This window comes from Geotrypetes seraphini, chromosome 14 (genome assembly GCF_902459505.1).
Source record: "Geotrypetes seraphini chromosome 14, aGeoSer1.1, whole genome shotgun sequence".
In the NCBI taxonomy this organism is placed as follows: domain Eukaryota; kingdom Metazoa; phylum Chordata; class Amphibia; order Gymnophiona; family Dermophiidae; genus Geotrypetes; species Geotrypetes seraphini.
The window spans coordinates 53,703,789-53,723,314 of NC_047097.1; the positions used below are offsets into that span (position 1 = coordinate 53,703,789).

At 42.1% G+C, this 19,526-nt stretch overlaps 1 protein-coding gene across 5 annotated transcripts in view; it reads left to right on the plus strand.

Annotated features, from left to right (window-relative positions):
* The window catches only part of PEAK1 (pseudopodium enriched atypical kinase 1), a 238,044-nt gene that overhangs the window by 180,847 nt on the left and 37,671 nt on the right, over positions 1-19,526 (plus strand). For 2 of the 5 annotated variants that reach the window (XM_033920743.1, XM_033920740.1), the window contains one exon: positions 12,577-15,807. In XM_033920743.1, the coding sequence (XP_033776634.1) occupies positions 12,680-15,807 (3,128 nt within the window). In that variant the 5' untranslated portion in view covers positions 12,577-12,679. Of the gene's footprint in view, positions 1-2,507; positions 2,653-5,812; positions 5,837-7,043; positions 7,163-12,576; positions 15,808-19,526 lie in introns of those variants that run through there. The other 3 variants (XM_033920741.1, XM_033920742.1, XM_033920744.1) reach the window with 3 other exon arrangements.

The window sequence follows — 19,526 nt, forward strand, 5'->3', positions numbered from 1 at the left end:
TTTTTGGCATCAGTTGGGCTAGATAATTTTTCACCATCTAGCAACCCTGTCTTGCTCTTCGTACAGCGTAAACCCCAGATAATATAATGTTGGCTATCTGTGCTCAGTGTGAGTAGCTATGGCACAGGTAGAGAGAGCCACACATCAGTTATTATATACACAGTACACATACCCCTCAGCCTGTTTGCGGTCATTTACCCCCAAGCAAAGAGTGAGTATAGGGGCAGAGCAGTCACATTGCCAAGGTCAGCAAGTCTCTCCTTCTCGGTTCTGTATATCTAGCCCCTCATGCTCTGCTGCCGGGCCCCTCTACAAGCACGACATGGATGTCTGGTCTCACACATTTTGGAGCTAGGGGCCAAGAATTCAATGGGGGATATCCTGAAAATCCTGACTGTTTAGGTTTGCCCCGAGAACTGGGTTGAAAACCCTGATAGAGTATTTTTCTGCCCTGGAAAGGGTTAACAGAGGGCTCCAGGTCACGGAGGACAGACTGAACCAGTTTGGGTTTTATTGCATTCAATAGAAGTAAAACCCGGACTGATTCCGTGAATATTCCATGACCTGGAGCTATCTGGTAAACCCTTGGCCTGCCTTCCACTTTCATTAGTATAAAGTCAAAATAAAAAAAACAAAATTCTGGTATTTTTAGTATTATTAATCAATATATTCTTATTCTTCACTAAATACACACAGAGTACTAGATGCTCCAAAAACCAAAATAACAAAGGAAAAAGCCTCAGTCACGTGGTGAGTGCTCTCTTCATGCTCTACCGTCAAAACATCACCGACATTAAAAAACCTTCAATGTAAATGACTAAGCAAACTAACACCTCTGCCTTTTAAACTATGTTTGCAAAGTTCACAGCACCCCCCCCCCCCCCCCCAACGGTGGCCAACGTTTCATGATTGCTACTACTTCATTAGGGCAAAGGGGAGAGTCAGTCTTTCAGCAGCGTTCTTCTCCCAAGCTCAGTAATAATAATTGTCATCAGACTTCATTATGTAATTCTTCAGGGAAGGGATTAGAGCAAGGGAATATCAACTATTTTTGACTTGGAGGGGGCAGTCCCACATTTGAATCCCTGTCCCTGGATAATGTGGCCGATGGGGATAGAGGAGAAAGTGGGGGGGTAGAATTAGAATGGATGTTATCAGTCGTCATATATCACCTGAAACATCCGCTTGAAGGGGATTGGATTGGGGAAGTCTTTGTCATAAAGGGTGAGGAGGAGGAGAAGAATTTTTTTCACTTGGATTTTGTGGACGAGAGTAGTTTATTTTTTCAGATTATCTCCACTGTTTCTTTTTTTTTTTTTAGTTCAGTCTTTATTACCTAAACAACAGTCTGAAATACCTAAACAACTGACCTGCTCTTCCCTCTCTCCTCAATAACGGTCCTCCCGACCTCTTACCCTTTTCCTCTCTCCCCTCTTAAGTCCGCATAGAACTCTTGGTTCTGTGATTTATACAAATTGTTATTATTATCATATCGTAATTTTCGCTGTACTTCCAGAATTGCTCATAGAACTCTTGGTTCTGTGACATATATAAATTGTTATTATCGTAATTTTCGCTGTACTTTTTGAATTGCATGGCCTTCTCCTAACAGGCCCACTTGGAAATTTCTTCCAATCTGTATACCTTATACTCTCGCTCAGCAAATTGTATATCTATAATTTTGCTTCGTAAATGTTTCTGCACTCTGACTATCCATTGTAACTCACTGAATGTCCAGCTCTCTTGATTGTAAACCGCCTAGAAGTCGCAAGATTGTGGCGGTATAGAAGAATAAAGTTATTATTATTATTATTATTAAATTTTTACATTCTACAGAGAAATGCGACACACAAATATATTTTAAACATATGTAAACATACACAAGAAAAACCATGTTCCCTCTAAGCTGAGCAGGAGTCCTCCACCCACAGTCTCACCAATAGAGGGTGCTGTTTTACTGTCACATTTTTCAATTGTGAGGGACAGGCAAGTTCTGCAGGACTCCAGGGAACATACCTGTCCTTAGCGACTGAAAATATTCCACCCCCTAGTGGTAGCAATGCAGCTGGAGGACACCTGCTCAGCTTAGAGGGAACAGTTTTGTCCCACCCTACCTCCTATTTGTCTGGCAGGCCAATCGTTCCAACACTCATACTGCTTAACAAAACCCTCTAAGGCAGTGGTTCCCAACCCTGTCCTGGAGGACCACTAGGCCAGTCAGGTTTTCAGGATAGCCCTAATGAATATGCATGGAGCAGATTTGCATGCCTGGCACCTCCATTCTATGCAGATCTCTCTCATGCGTATTCATTAGAGCCTTCCTGAAAACCCGACTGGCCTGATGGTCCTCCAGGACAGGGTTTGGGAACCACTGCTCTAAGGGACTCCAAACTTCCTTTAAATGAGGTCATATTCCACTATTTCAACTTGTGGGACTAGGGGAGAAGTTAGAAAGGTACTGTAAATGGGCCACCTGCCTAATAGTGTGTGTGTTTTCCTGTTCCTAGGAAAGCCAACTATCGAGTCTGTCTCTCGCCCCCTTAATAGTTGCAAGAACAGGGGAACAGGACAGAAAATCATCTGGAGTCTGACTGCAGGAGGCAGCCCTTGGCTCTTCTTTGCGCTTCTCATAGGACAAAGCTGCCCATCAAGGTCTGTACTTTTTGTCTGTAGTAGCAGGAACTGGAAAAAAAAAGCAACACTTAGTGATTCAGGACTAAAGTTACATAATCGAAGCTCTGGGCATGAAAACGGCGTGGTGACATGGAAAAACTTCATTGCACTGCTCAGCTTTGGCTTTCCTGTCAGCATTTCACAGAAGCAATAGATCCTGGTGTGGTGACTCTTTAACATAACAGAAAGTAGTTTCCTCAAAGAGTGAGACTAACTTAACAGCGTTGACCACTTCAGCTTACAAACCCTAAATACGTATTTTATTCATTCAATTTTCTATACCATTCTCCCACGGGAGATCAGAACAATTTACATGAATTTATTCAGGTACTCAAGCATTTTTCCCTGTCTGTCCCGGCGGGATCACAATCTATCTAATGTACCTGGGGCAATGGGGGGATTAAGTGACTTGCCCAGGGTCACAAGGAGCAGCGTGGGTTTGAACCCACAACCCCAGGGTGCGGAGGCTGTAGCTTTAACCACTGCGCCACTCTAGAAATCAAAATGTAGCAAAAGTGAGCCAAGTATAGGACAATCAAAGCCATTGTGACATCACTGATGAGACTGGCTCTTAGCCAATGGTGGAATGAGGCATTATGATGTCACAATACCAGCTCTGGTCTAGTTATCAGAGGCTGAGACTTTTCACACTATTCAGTCAATTTTCTATACCGTTCTCCCAAGGGAGCTCAGAACGGTTTACATTAATTTATTCAGGTACTCAAGCATTTTTCCCTGTGGGCTCACAATCTATCTAATGTACCTGGGGCAATGGGGGGGGAGAATTAGGTGACTTGCCCAGGGTCACAAGGAGCCGAGTGGGTTTGAACCCGCAATCTCAGGGTACTGAGACTGTAGATTTAACCATATAGCCATTCATACTCATAAGATCCCCGACCAGGATATTTCTGGATTCAAACCGCTGGGTCTTGCTCAAGAGTTCATAGTTTATTAAAAATTTGATTAAACGCTTATCATAACATTCAAAGCATTGTACAATTAAAAAGCTAAAATATAAAATGGGGGAACAGACAACAGATAGTAGACAGAACCTTCGTACAGTCAGACATACTTGATTGGGAAAGGGCAATTGTAAACAAGAGGATAAAAGGGAAAACTACAATTTATAAGTAAAGTAAATGGAAAAGGATAACACAATAGCATAAGAAAAGGTAGGGATTGGCTTCAGAAATAAAGGATAGAAGGACTGGAAAATCCAATCGTAGGCCTCTTTAAAAAGAAAACATTTTAGATCCCTAGGGTGGTGCAGAGCACTGAGCTTTCGAGTCCTTCATAGGGGTTATATCTCCCAGAAATAGGCTTTTCATTTTGGGTGTCCCCCTACCCCTACTTGTCTGAAATGTCGCCGGGTTGATAACTCCTTGGCACATGGTCTTTGGTCGTGTGCTGCTATTGCTACCTTTTGGCTGGAGGTACGTTGCTATTTGCAGACCTTGGTGGGCTATACCCTCCCCTCGCGGGTTGGAGGGATTATTTTTTTGGCTTCGGGACATCTGGGAGGGCTCTCTGCAGGCAATAGTCTACTTCTCTGTAAGGCAGGGGTGTCCAATGTCGGTCCTCGAGGGCCGCAATCCAGTCGGGTTTTCAGGATTTCCGCAATGAATATGCATGAGATCTATATGCATGCACTGCTTTCAGTGCATATTCATTGGGGAAATCCTGAAAACCCAACTGGATTGCGGCCCTCGAGGACTGACATTGGACACCCCTGCTGTAAGGGCTATATTGGAAGGAAGAAGTGCATCCTGAATCATTGGCGTCAGGACTCTCCCACCCACCATCTGGCATTGGCACAATCAATTTAATCTTTTAATGGTATAGGAATCTATGTCAGCTTGGTTTTCTTGTCATAGGAGTAAGCTCTTCTTGTCCATTAGGGCATCTTATTTGGATACCTTACCCTCTCTAATTAAAAGTCAAGTTGCCAATCGATTACGGAAGCCAGTGGTACCTCTATTGTCAGTGGGTTGAGAGTGGGTTTAGGGGGGTAGGAGGTGCTGGTGGGTGGGGGATGGCGGGGAGGGAAGGGGGGGGTTCATTGAGGTGGGGCCTAGCTGGGTCTGGGCTCTAAGAGTCCAAGCCTGGACCCTACTTGTATTAGCTCGCTTTCTTTGCTCATTGTTTGGTTGTGTTATATATTGAAAATTGATGTATCTGCTATTTTGCATATATTTTGCCATTTGAATAAAACAGTTGATATATATATATTTTTTTAAAAGAAAACATTTTAAACTACTCTTGAATTTGTCCAAACTTTGTTCTGCTCTAATAAAAAGTGGGAGGGAATTCCAGATTAAGGGAGTCCTTATGTAGGTCTGTTCTTGACTTGGCTGTTGTCCTTTTCCAATACATCAGTAGGACAATTAGGCTCTGCCATTCCCTGTTTGTTCCTACAGTGAGCAGAGAGGTTAGCCTAACTGTGACACCTTATGGATCAGAGGCGTGTTCCCTGACCTCGGACATCTTAGGTTAGGGGTGTCAAAGTCCCTCCTCGAGGGCCGCAATCCAGTCGGGTTTTCAGGATTTCCCCAATGAATATGCATTGAAAGCAGTGCATGCACATAGATCTCATGCATATTCATTGGGGGAAATCCTGAAAACCCGACTGGATTGCAGCCCTCGAGGAGGGGCTTTGACACCTCTGTCTTAGGTAGCTGTGCTGTTGCCATAGAAAGCAAACCAAAATTCTCTTTAAGGCTGTCACAAACGCAGGTTGGACTGTTTTCAGTTCTAGACCTGTGTGAGCCACTATGGTGGTGCGCTTGTTACTCTTAAAGTTGTAGCACGGTGATGCTAAATGGTTAATGATGATTTTCTCGTATCCATATGACATGTTATATATTGTAAATTTTATTTGTGAAAGTTGTGCACCTCCCCCCCCCCCCACCCCAATATCTCTAATTTGCTCCCGAAATTGCCACCCTAAAATTTTTGGGCTGGGGACACCACTGTTCACTGAGGTGGCAAAAGATGTGTGTGGATGGGGGGGGCAACTAACATTTTCAAGGCTGCATTTGCTACTCTGTAGTGCTGCCTACGAGTCCAGCAATGGGAAGCCTCTGATTTCTTACAATGCAGTGGAAAATATCATGGCAGAAGTCAAATTTTACAGCAGTTGCTGTGGCTGCAGAATCACAGGAAGGTAGGGGCTTTTGTCATTGTCTAGAAAAGAATGTGCACAATTTATTGGACACACACACACACAAAAAAAAAAAAAAGGTTGGCTTAATGCCTGTCATTATTGCTAACAAGTTTCAAGTTTGCGCTAATATTGTATGAAGTTCTGAAATGCAACTTTAGTAAAAGCATTTGAGGAGTTGTAGCTCCATCTGGTGGTGTTAGGAAGTCTCAAGTTTGTTTGTTTTTTAAATCCTTTTCGCAAATGGTACATCAGGCTGTGAAATTCTCTTCAGTATAGCATGTAAAAAAGTTAGTGCAATTCTAGAAAAATAGTAGGACGTTCTGTAAACATTGAAAAGACTTCTTGCGTTTTATGTGGATAACTCATGTGTTCCAAGTACAGAACTGTCTAATTTAGAAAATTCAGTTTTTCTGCTAGAATGGACTAAAATGGCAACTTCCCTTCATCATAACTCATGCAGTTCTTCCTGTTCAAAAGAACAGTTGAAAATAGAGGGGAAAAAAAACATCCTTCTGAATTGTTATAATACCCGCCAAGGTTTAATTCCTTGGTCACTTGGAGAGTCTGAGGTCTTGCCCACATCCTTCCTCTTGCCCCTATGATGACAGCCTCCCGTTTGCCTCTGAGCAAATACCCTGGCTAGCAATCTGTATCTTGGAGATTTCAAGGATAACTGCAGTGTTCACAAAACTTGCTAGTACCATATGAAGGGCTCTTCAGCTTGGAAAAGAGACGGCTAAGGGGGAGATATGATTGAAGTCTACAAAATCCTGAGTGGAGTAGAATGGGTACAAGTGGATCGATTTTTCACTCTGTCAAAAAATTACAAAGACTAGGGGACACTCGAAGTTACAGAGAAATATTTTTAAAACCAGGAGGAAATTTTTTTTCACTCAGAGAATAGTTAAGCTCTGGAATGCATTGCCAGAGGTTGTGGTAAGAGCGGTTAATGTAGCTGGTTTTAAGAAAGGTTTGGACAAGTTCCTGGAGGAAACGTTCATAGTTTGTTATTGAGAAAGACATGGGGGAATAAGTTCTTGCCCTGGATCGGTAGCATGGAATGTTGCTACCCCTTGGGTTTTGGCCAGGTACTGGTGACCTGGATTGACCACCATGGGAACGGGCTACTGGCTATTCTTATGTTCTTACAAACACCTACAGACCAAAGCTGGTTAGGATGGGATTACCCAGTAACTTTCTTCTGCAGGTCACTGATCAGCTGCAGGAGGACCAAACTAAATAGTTTGCTACAGGAAAGACGATCCATTGAACTGGAAAAATCTAACTTGAAGATAAGGAGCAGGAAAAGGAAAAAGGTTTATATAGGTAACACAATCTTAATTAAGCTTAATTATTGGTCTCTACAGGATATCGTGCAGAGCTTGATAGGATTTGACTTCGGTTATGTATATGATCACATTGCCTTTCCAAGACTTTACTGAAGACTTGTGGTGCTTTTTAGCTGCATCTCTCTTGGAGCTAGCTTCATAGAGCCAATCATAGCACAGAGCGCTGCCTTCCTAATCAGTAACATGGCATTTTAACATTTGCCAGTCCTAAAGGGGGCGGGCAGTTCAATTAAGGCAGAAGACTAAAATGGTTAAGGGGCTGAAAAAGTTGCTGTATAGTGAGAGGTTAGAGAAACTAGGCCTCTTCTCCCTTGAAAAGAGGAGACTGAGAGGGGACATGATCGAAACATTCAAGATAATGAAGGGAATAGACTTAGAAGATAAAGACAGGTTGTTCACCCTCTCCAAGGTAGAGAGAACGAGAGGGAACTCTCTAAAGTTAAAAGGGGATAGATTCCGTACAAACGTAAGGAAGTTCTTCTTCACCCAGAGAGTGGTGGAAAACTGGAACGCTCTCCCTCCAGGGATTCAAGGCAAAGTTAGACAAGTTCCTGCTGAACCAGAACGTATGCAGGTAAGGCTAGTCTCATTTAGGGCACTGGTCTTTGACCTAAGGGCCGCCGCATGAGCGGACTGCTGGGCCCGATGGACCACTGGTCTGACCCTGCAGCGGCAATTCTTATGTTCTTATCAGGCTTCACCGAAGAAAAGTTTCTAGGCTGCCAGAAACTGCATAACATCACAAAAGCAAGCAAAACACTTGCAAGGAGCTTAAGAGTATACAAAGGTGAGGAGGGATGGAGATAAAGGTCTGGAGCAGGGAAGCTCTACCTGTTTTCTCATACCATCCTGAGTCTTATAAGTTTTGTCAGGCAAGCAGTATTCATTTATTAGTTAAAAAATAATACTCTTTCATCTAAAAGAGTGCTGCCTTAAGCGATAACTCTGTTGGTGTCCCTTGTTTTAGTCTCATCAGTGGCCAAGTAAAGGGGGTGGGGGTGGCGGTCTTCCTCAGGGTGCCGGCACCCCTCCTTCTCTCTGCCCCCTTCCCACTCCTCCCCCCCCGTACCTTTTTAACTTCGGCACCAGCTTTGGCACGTTCTCTGACGTCGCTTCTGGAGGAAATGATGTCGGAGAGAGCTTTGAAGCTGACGTGGTCCTCCGAAGTTAAAAAGGTACGAGGAAGGGACACGAGAGAGGCGCCAGTCACCTTGCTACGCCAGCGATTTTCCATAAGAAATATTGTAGACTGCTTTTGCACAGTAATCTCCACGTCTTCTCTGTTTGCACATGGTAGCTTGGAAAGAGCTTTTGAGTTAAACTGAGGCCACTGAATTTGGATAGTCATTCAAGAGGCCAGGCACCTAACAGGTTTGCACAGTTATGATCACATTACTCCCGTTCTGTTTGGTCCGCACTGGCTGCCAATAACCAAGCGGGTTGACTTCAAGCTATTCTGTTTGGTCTTCAAAGCATGGCATCACCAGCTTCCAGTATGTCTGTATAAAAATCTGGTCAGATATCAATCTAATAGAGCTTTCAAATCTTCACAACATGACCTGATTGAAGTCCCTGGTAGAGAATGACACAGTGGTTGTTACCCGCGGCTAGCCGCAGGTAACCCATCAAAACGGTGACCAAAAAAAAAGGGGTCACCGCGAGTTTGGGGACAAGGCCATTCACCGCCCCGTGGAGCAGTGAATGGTAGCACGGAGCGGTGAACAAGTAGTGAACGCACGGTGAACGAGGGTTTGATCCGGCAGCCCACTCTCTCCCGCCGGCTGTCCATGCATCACCCTCCCTCCTTTTCCCTTACCTTTTCTTCTTGAAACTGGTGATTTCTATAAGACTACGAGCTGTATTACAGCCGGAGCCTTGAAGTCGCGTCTCGTTGCCTGCTGGAAAAAGTCTCCTCTGATGCAACTTCCTGTTTCCAGTTGCATCGGAGGAGACTTTTCTAGCAGGCAACCTGACGCAACTTCAAGGCTCCGGCTGTAATACAGCTCGTAGCCTTATAGAAATCACCAGTTTCAAGAAGAAAAGGTAAGGGAAAAGGAGGGAGGGAGGGAAATGCACAGCTGGCCGGCGGGAGGGAGCTGCTGGACTGCGTGAAGGGTGCTGGGGATGGGGGGATGGAGAGGAGAAGACGCTGAAGATGGTGACGGGGTGGTGAAAGAGACAGCGGGGGCGGTGAAGGGTATGGCAGAGACAGGGATGTGGCGGTGAAAGGACCAGCGGGGACAGGGCGGTGCAGAGGATGGTGGTCCGGGGATGGGACGGTAACGGGGACAGAATTTTTCCCCGTGTCATTCTTTAGTCCTTGGCCCAATCTAATTGAATCTAAATCTTGGATTTATATACCATGCCATCTCCCCAAAAGGAGCTCGACTCGGTTCACGGAAAAATCAATAATCAAAGTGAAAGTAGTTAGATTAGAGAGAAAATAACTTATTAATGAAGATAACTAGAAGAAGAGCCTTCTCATACCTCAAGAAGGACATGGCAATACTCGAGAGGGTCCAGAGGAGGGCAACGAGGATGATAAAGGGTATGGAGAACCTTTCATATGCCGAACGGTTGGACAGGCTGGGGCTCTTTACCCTGGAGAAGCGGAGACTGAGAGGGGACATGATAGAAACTTATAAAATCATGAAGGGCATAGAGAAGGTGGAGAGGGACAGATTCTTTAGACTAGCAGGGACAACTAAAACAAGAGGTCATTCAGAAAAACTGAGAGGAGACAGATTCATAACGAATGCAAGGAGGTTCTTCTTCACTCAGAGGGTGGTGGACACCTGGAACGCGCTTCCCGGAGAGGTGATAGGACAGAGTACAATTCTGGGGTTCAAAAAGGGACTGGATGATTTCCTGGAAGCAAAGGGAATAACAGGGTACAGATAGAGGTTTACCTTACAGGACATTGAGCGAATAGGGTATGGATATTTTAGGTTAGGTAGGGAACACTTTCAGGTCATGGACCTGGGGGGCCGCCGCGGGAGCGGACTGCCGGGCACGATGGACCCCTGGTCTGACCCGGCAGAGGCAACGCTTATGTTCTTATGTTCTTATGTTATATATATGTGGGTCCTAGCCTCTGGAACTCCCTACGACTTGATGTCCATGAGGAAACACATCTCTTTTCGGAAGCAATTGAAATCAATTCTGGTTCGTCAACACAATGGATCCCTGTGCAATGGCTCTCTTTAGTTTGCGAGTGAGCACATCTTGCTAATTGCAATCTCTTCCTCTGTCAACGTCTCTCTTTCTTAATTTAACCTCTATATTTCTATCCTCATATGTTCATTATTTCCCACTCTTTTCTCATGTCTTCCTCTATCATGTTTTCTGTTATTCCCGTGCTGCTCTTCTTCTCTCCAATGGATTGAATAATGTAACTTTTATCTTCAATGTAATTGTTTTTGTAACCCTAATTTCTAATATATTAGTGTTGTAAACCGCTTTTAATACTCACGTACAAGTGGTATGTCAAATGTAATAAATCCAATCCAATAAGAGGACAAAACAGCAATAATGGCAATAGAATTTGTCATCTACATTCAACTATCAATATTCAAGTTTCAATTTTATTAAAAATTTGATAAAACGCTAATCATAAATTCTAAGCCCTTTACAGTAAAAAAATTTTAAAAGGGGTCCAGTTAACAAACTGTTAACTTACATGAGACAATAGGATAGTGGGGAGAAATACAATTTGAAAGACAGAGAGAGAACAATTAAGGATAATAACATAGGGAAACGGAAAAAATAAATTTTAGTATAGAAAATGAGCTAGAAAAAGTCCCATAGATCAATTAACAGTCATATGCGGCTTTAAATAAAAAGCTTTTGAGGCCACCCTTGAATTTATCTAAATTCTGTTCAGACCTTAAATAAGATGGTAACGAATTCCATATTGTTGGGGCTATTGTTGCAAAAGAAGAAGCCCTACGGGGACTAATAATTTTTAGGGATGGGACATGAAGAAGATGCTATGATGCAGATCTTAAAGTTCTCGGAGAATCATGTGGAATCATATATTTATGGATAAAAAGGGTACCTTACCATCCAACAAGAACATTAAGATCTACTGATCAAAATCTATTAACAATACCTTCATTGAAATTGATTAATACAAGACGACAATTTATATTTTCCGTAACAGCCCCTCAAACCTGGAATGCTCTTCCAATTTTTATTCGGAACGATCAAGATTTGGTAAAATTTAAATCACTATTAAAAACATTTCTTTTTAATGATGCTTTTAATTCCTGATTTTTTATTTATTATTTTTCCTAATGTGTTTTCCTATGTTTAATCTTTTATATAACGATTGTATTTCATTACCCTATTTTTACCCAATGTAGTTTAATAAGTTTTAACCTTTGTAAGCATTGTAAATCCCAATGTTTGGTTTGTCTGTTTGTTTGCTCTCTTTTAACTAAATTTGGAATTGTACATCGCTTTGAATTAGAGAAAGCGATTAATCAAGAATAAATAAAAAACTTGAAACTTGAAACTTCATAGTTTTGAAGAAAATTAAAGCAATTTTGTAAGTGATACAAATGCATTCTTTGTGGTTAGATTAGTAATCTTTTGCTAAGAAGACTATTTAAATTCAAATTATAGTGATGGTCCTTGAAACAGCTTTCAGCTAGTACTCTTTGCCTCTGTCTATAGCGCTTCTGAGCAACATATTGATTTTTCTTGTTTTTATTATTCTGGGAAAAAAAAAAAGTAATTCAAGAAAAAAAAAAAACTTGCTTAAAAATCTTGTTTACTTCTTACTCTAGTTGCACTATGAGTGAAAGTAGCTGTTAGTTATAGAAGTCATGGTAAAAGTTTTTGTAAGATCTACTAGTACCTAAAAAGAAAAAGGGATATGGGAACTATTATTGTTAATATAGAACAAAAGCGAGAACAGAAACCCCACTTAAGGTCAAACAAAAGAAGAACGAGTGGGATAGATCACATCAATCTTGGGGTGGACAATCCTTATTTGTGTAAATCAACTTACAATTATAATACATATGAAATCACATAAAAAGTCCAAATGTATGAAAAGTCCTGGAATCAATGACCCGAGACGATCCATGTTTCGACCTCCTAATTGAGGCCTGCTTTAGGGGTGTAGTTTATAAGTCCACTAGGTGTCACTCCAATGCTGGAAATACACACTTTAAAGTAGAAGGAAGCGTCTGCACAACTGTAATTAGCCAATGTGAAGTACACAGGACTCTTAGAGAAGTCGCAAACAGGGTGTACACCCTGTTTGCGACTTCTCTAACCATTCAAAGAAAAGATATAAAAAGAGAGAAATTCACTCATTCGTTTATTCTTGAATATTATTTGTCTTGCCCAATCTGATCTTTTATCTTGTTTATGTCTTTGAAGGTTGATTCTCCATATGAAAGACTAGGACAGAAGGCACAACAATGGACCAAGCATCTACAATGCTTTGAATCGTGGATACTGTATTGCATATTGCCCTGAAAAAATGTCAGCTTGCAACACCTTCACTGAGCACGTCTGGAAACCTGGTGAATGCAAGAATTGCTTTAAACCCAAAAGCTTACATGAACTGCCTCCAGCCTCCGAGAAGGCTGCCCTTTCCCATGGCAGTTTAAAAACCAATGTCAACCACCGTGCCAGGAATACAAGCAGCTTCCGTCCCCCTGTGGCAAAGAAACCAACCATTGCTGTGAAACCTACCATGATGGTCATAGATGGACAGGGTATCTGTGGTGAGATCACTTCTTTTGAGAACTCTGAAAACAAACAGGTCATTGTTGGATGGAACCGGAACAGAACTATTTTGAATAAGAAACCACTTAATAATAATAATAATGATGATGAGATTGAAGTATATAGCCACATACACAGGCCTTATGGCAATAACGACAATGTAGGAAAAATACCCACTAACAACAATAATGGATTGACTGAAGTACTGAAAGAAATTGCAGGTTTGGATACCACACCACAGCTAACAGGGAATGAAATGAATGCTAGAGAATCCTTCTTGGGAAGGATTAACAATTGCTACAAGCGGTCATTGGAACGGCAGATTCTTCCAAGTTGTATGGTGGCTGGGATGAAGGATAATCATGAAAAGCATGTTGTAATGAGTGGTAGCACAGAAGTTATTAGTAATGAAGGTGGACGTTTCTGTTACCCAGAGTTCTCTAGTGGAGATGAAAGTGAGGACGATGCTTTCAGCAGCATGCAGGAGGAGCATGAAAGTTGGGATGAAAGTGATGAAGAACTGTTGGCTATGGAGATTCGTATGAAAGGGCAGCCTCGCTTTGCTAACTTCAGGGCCAATACCCTGTCTCCTGTGAGGTTTTGTGTAGACAAAAAGTGGAACACTGTGCCTTTAAGGAACAAATCTCTTCAAAGAATTTGTGCAGTAGATTATGATGATAGTTACGATGAGATTTTAAATGGTTATGGAGTGGATAATGTTATACCCTATTGCCAAGAAAGCACGCAGAGTATGGTTTCTTCAGATTCTACATCCCCAGACTCTTCTGTTACCGAGTCATCTCATTCTGGTACAACCAGCAGCTCATCCCAAAAATTGTGCAATGGGGGGCTTTCTCCAGGCACGCCCAAAGATGAGATGGTAATAGAGCCAGATTATGAGAGTTTGAGTGGTGGTCAGCAGGAAAAAGATGCTTCGAAGGTTTGTGGAAGCACTCCAAAGACTCTAGAAACCCATAAAGCAGTGCTTGCACTGAGATTGGAGGAGAAAGATGGAAAGATTGCTGTGCAAACTGAAAAGCAAGATGGGAACAAATATTCTACTGATTTGGGTGGGCAAACCGTGACTGTAAGCATTGTGCCTGTCGATGAACAACCCATTCCTTATAGAGTAGTAAATCTAGATCAGCCAGTGTGCAAGCCCTATACAGTAGTAGATGTGTCAGCAGCCATGACGAACGAATGCCGGGAGGATCAAGCAGAGAATTCTAAAACAAAAAGTGCATCGTCTACTCCAAGCACTCCAGGAACACCAGTTAAAGCAATTGCATTTGGACAAGTAAATACTGATCTAAAGAAGTCCAGTGTCATTCGATATCAGGAAGTATGGACCTCTAGTACCAGTCCACGACAAAAGATGCCTAGGGTTGAATTAATCACTAACAATTTAGGGCCTGTGGTTCCTCCAAGAAAGAGCAGCCATAAATCTGCTCCCACTTCACCTACAAGCATTTCCTCGAAAACCATCCCAGTAAAGTCGCCAAACTTGTCTGAAATAAAGTTCAACAGCTACAATAATGCTGGCATGCCACCTTTCCCAATTATCATTCATGATGAACCTGCATATGCAAAGAGTTCAAAGAATGCGATCAAAGTACCAATTGTGATAAATCCAAATGCTTATGATAATCTGGCTATCTACAAGAGTTTCTTAGGGACCAGTGGAGAATTATCTATCAGAGAAAAAACCAGCAGTGTTATAAGCCACACCTATGAAGAAATAGAGACTGAAAACAAAGGGTCTAATAGTACCCCTACCAAACCTGTAGAATTTGCCCAGGCCAGAGGGGTCCCCAGCAGCCCAGAGCACAAACTAGGATCCGTAGCTCAAAAAGTTCAAGAATTCAATAGCTGTCTGAGTAGAAGTCAGACCTCGCCACAAAGAAGTCTGAGTTCTAGCCACAGTTCCCCAACAAGAGTCCCCAAAACTGCTCCAGAATCATCTACAAAGGTAGACGATGCAAAAGAATCTTCAACTTCATGTAGTAGCAATAGGGAAAATGCACATACAGTGCTTTCTCAAATAGTGGCTTCAATCCAACCTCCACAGTCTCCTCCAACAACTCCTAAGTCTAGTACCAAATCCTGCAGTGTAGAGGAACTGTATTCCCTACCCCCAGACATAGATACCACTAAGAGTACTCTGATACGTCCCAAATCTCTCTTTACATCACAGTCTGTTGGGGGAACAGAGACTCAAAAACCCATAGTATGTACTACTAATGCACAGGAGCCGTTTCCATCAAAAACAGTTACTATTCACTCTTCAAAGCCAGAGACAGGCATCTGCATTTCTACCACAAGCCCAAAATCTGAACAGGCACCTCCTTTTCCCCCTCCTCGTTCTACATCCTCACCATACCATGCCAGTAACCTATTGCAAAAGCATTTTAGCAATTGGGCAAAACCTACCAATTTCACTCGGTCAACCGAGGCAGAGTCTGTCCTGCATTCGGAAACCCGGCGGGTGACCGATGCTAAACCAAAACGCTGGATATCCTTCAAGAGTTTCTTTCGCCGCAGGAAGACCGAGGATGATGAAGAAAGGGACAGAGCGCGAGAAAAGGGTAAACTGGTAGGGCTAGATGGGACTGTGATCCATATGCTTCCTCCACCCCCAGTACAACGTCACCACTGGTTCAGTGAAACCAAAACAGAAGCCAGCGAGAAACCGTCCATTGTGTTCATGTACCGATGCGAGTCTGCAGTGGCCGAACCAAGTGGAGACTCTAGCAAAGCTGGTAGTGATGCTCTGGTTGAAAAAGTGCTGGCAAAAGCAGTAACTAACCTAAAATCTGAAGAAGAGTTGGAGCAACAGAACGTAAGCCAGTCACCACCTCTGACTCCCAAGAAAATGATGAGGTAAGTCGCTTTGTCGGTTTTCTGGTTTTCAATACTCTGCTAATGATCTTGTTTATTGTCTTTGCCGTTTTTATCTTTCCTGATTTTGCAAAGGGATTTTTAAAACTTGCATCAATATATCATTTGGTAGGTTCGAAACAAAATGATTAATCCTATCCATAACAAAAAGGACAGTGTTTAAGGGCTTTTCCTGTGGGTAGACAGCTGTTTAGCCACAGGAAATCTCTCTGCCCCGCTGACTCCTCAGGACAAACTAGCATTCAGACTGTTATTCCCAAACCACCGTTCTCTTAAAAGATGTTCAACTGACTCTCTCCCTATGCATGCGTCAGGCTCCAAGTGTCTGCTAATTCAGAACAATTTAACTGGACCAGGGGTAGGCAACTCCGGTCCTCGAGAGCCAGAGCCAGGTCAGGTTTTCAGGATATCCACAATAAATATGCATGAGATAGATTTGCATCTCAAGGAGGCAGTGCATGCAAATCCATCTCATACATATTCATTGATTGTGGAGATCCTGAAAACCTGACCTGGCTCCGGCTCATGAGGACCGGAATTGCCTACCCCTGACCTAGACGCATCTCACTGTACCCATAATGCCTTAGTCTTCTGTGCCTTGTTTGCTAACTATTATGTATGTTATCATGTAACCCGTTCTGGGCTCATTGGGGAGGATGGGATATAAATCAAATTACTTTTACTAAACCCCTCTTTTACTAAGGTGCGCTAACCGATTAGCGCACGCTAAACACTAACGCATCCATAGACTAACATGCACGCGTTAGGGTTTAGTGCGTGCTAAATCGATTTACAGTGCGCTCATCGATTAGCGCACCTTAGGAAAAGAGGGCCTAAGGCGCACTAGCCGTTTTAGCACGCGCTCAACGCTAACGCATCCATTATAGTCTATGGACGCGATAGTGTTTAGCGCACGCTAATATTTAGCTTTCTAAAATGGCTAGCACGCATGATAACCTTCTCCGATCTGTTCGTCATCCCCTTCTTAATCATTCCTAGCATTCTGTTCGCCCTTTTTGCCGCCGCCGCACATCGCACAGATGGCTTCATTGACTTGGCGACCGGTACTCCCAAGTCTCTTTCCTGGGGGGGGTCTCTCCGAGTACCGCACCGGACATCCTGTATTCATGTATAAGATTTTTGTCACCGACATGCATCACCTTACACTTTATCCACGTTAAACCTCATTTGCCATGTCGCGGCCCGTTTCTCGAGCGTGTTTGTCGCGTTGCAGATCTTCAAAATCCTTCGTATATTCACTACTCTGAATACATCAGTATGTAAAATATATAGTGAAGTATAGTAAAAACAGGTATAAGTGCCAAAAAGATATTCGAAGTGGCCAGATAACCACTGCAGAGACAAAGTAAAGGCCCACACACACTCCCCCAGTGTTCATTGACCCCCCTACCCTCGCACCGCCACAAAGATTGGAATAAAAACGTGCACACCTGTCTCCAGAACATCAGCACCTAGTATAGGAAAGCCTAGTAGAGCTGCACATAGGTCTCTTAAATAGCCTGGGGGGGGTGCTATTGAATCATAGAGAGGAGGACCCAGACCCATAAGCCACTCTAACCACTACATTAATGGGGGAAAATGTGAGCCCACCAAAAAACAAACAAACCCTACTGTACTGCCATATAGGTGGCACCTGCAGCTATAAGGGCTATTGGGGTTGTAGATAGGTGGGTATAGTGGGTTTGGGGGGCTTACCAAGGGAGTTCTGGTGAGATGTTTATGTGGCACCCTTTTTGTGAAGTTCACAGCAGGGCCCTGTAAGGTGCCCCACTGCTCTGTTGCCCAGTCCATCACAATGCTGGCCCCTCCTACAACCAAAAGGTCTTGTTCTGGGTATTTGAGACAAATTTTTGATTGAAAATGTGATAGAAAGATAGACGTGTTGGTGGTATGGACAATCAATGGCCTGGATGTCCAGATAGACTATGTTCAAAAAATATATATATATATATATATTAGACATATATTTTGAGAATGGACATTTTCCCACTTCTGACTTTGGGCGTCTAACACCATATGACCACATTTGAAAATGTATACATCTAATTTTAAGCAAAAAGGGAGAAAAGTAATTAAGATAGAAGTAGAAAAAGCAAGCAATAGACAAATGTACACGATGAGAACATATATAATGCTGTTTTAAATCAATGATACATTGGGGTTTTCTCTGACATGTTTTTCATTTGACTTGAGAGAGTGGGAGTGGCGTGTACTATATATGGGAATTGTAGAATTTGTTTAGCAGATCCCAATGTTATAATCACTGGGTTACATTAAGTACTGAACGTGCAAAATTTAAGAAGGTGGAATGGATGCATTATGAAAGCATCTCATTCATGTATTTATACCAATATACCTCCGTTATGGATATCAGCATTTCTTATTCATGTAGTACTGATGTTCTGCAGGTCATCTGTATAGGGCCGTTCAGTTTGCTAGCGTGCAGACTTTTTCACTCAGTCTTGGAATGTTGTTCTGGGCTGCTAGACAAAAGGATAAGCTTTACTTCATGGTCTGTAAGCTGCTTAGTAAGAAACCTGCACTCTCAGTCTGAAGAAAAACAACCTCATTAGTCCATATTATCGATTATTGCATTGGCTAGCGTTGGAAGCAAGAATACTATTTAAGTTTTCTTGTATTTGTTTTAAGATGATTTCAGGAGAGTCTCCAATTTATTTGTTCCCTCACTTTGAATTTAGACCATCAAGGATTACGAGAAGCTCTAACTTATTTACCTATCCCAAGCCAAATGGTGTTAGATATAAGACCTTTTCTGGCAGGCAAACGTCAATGTTGGCTCGGTGAATGTCTTCATCAAGCCCTGTCTTACTGTTCTTTTCGAAAATTTGTAAAGTCTGCTTTGTTTGACAAATTGATCACATAATTAGGCCTTCTTAACATTGTAATTATTTTACTATTTTTAATCTTGCTTTTTTAAAAAAAAATCTTATGATATGTATGTACTTCGCTGATTGTTCAGTTTCTTAAGCTGTAAACCGCCTAGAACTCTTGGTTAATGGCGGTATAAAAGAATAAATTTATTATTATTATTTGACTTTATTTTCTTCAGGATGGCCTTTCATGGCTTCTTAGCTATTCATCCAGCATTGTTTGTGTAGGGGTATGGCAAATAATAGAGAAGCTTTTATCAGGGGTCACATTCCTCTTAGAAAACTGTGTTGTGTACCAGTAAATATCTGACTGGAAATTCTGGATTCCCCAGATTCTTTCCTTGAGGATATTTATCTTTCAGATTTTTTACAACTTTAATGAAATACAGATGCCCTAAATGTAAATTTTTTTGGAATAGTAAAGAGTACAGCCTTGTAGAGAACACTGATTTTAGTTATATTCTTGATTTAATGTTAGATTTTCTTGTTGTTTTAATTGAGATTTTATGATTAAAGGCTGAGATTTGATTTAATTAATATCCTGATTGTCACAAAATCATCCCAATGGTCATAACAAAAATATATATATAAAAATACATATATACTCACTCTCCACCACCACCAAGCTAAGCCACCCTTGGCCTTATTTATATAGTATAATGCAGTATAATAGATTAATATATAATAAATTAATGTCAATTATATGCCTACATAAAGAGGTGTAAGATATCAGTTCTATAAATTGGCACCTCAATAACATGGGCTTGGCACCAGTTCTATAACGGCATC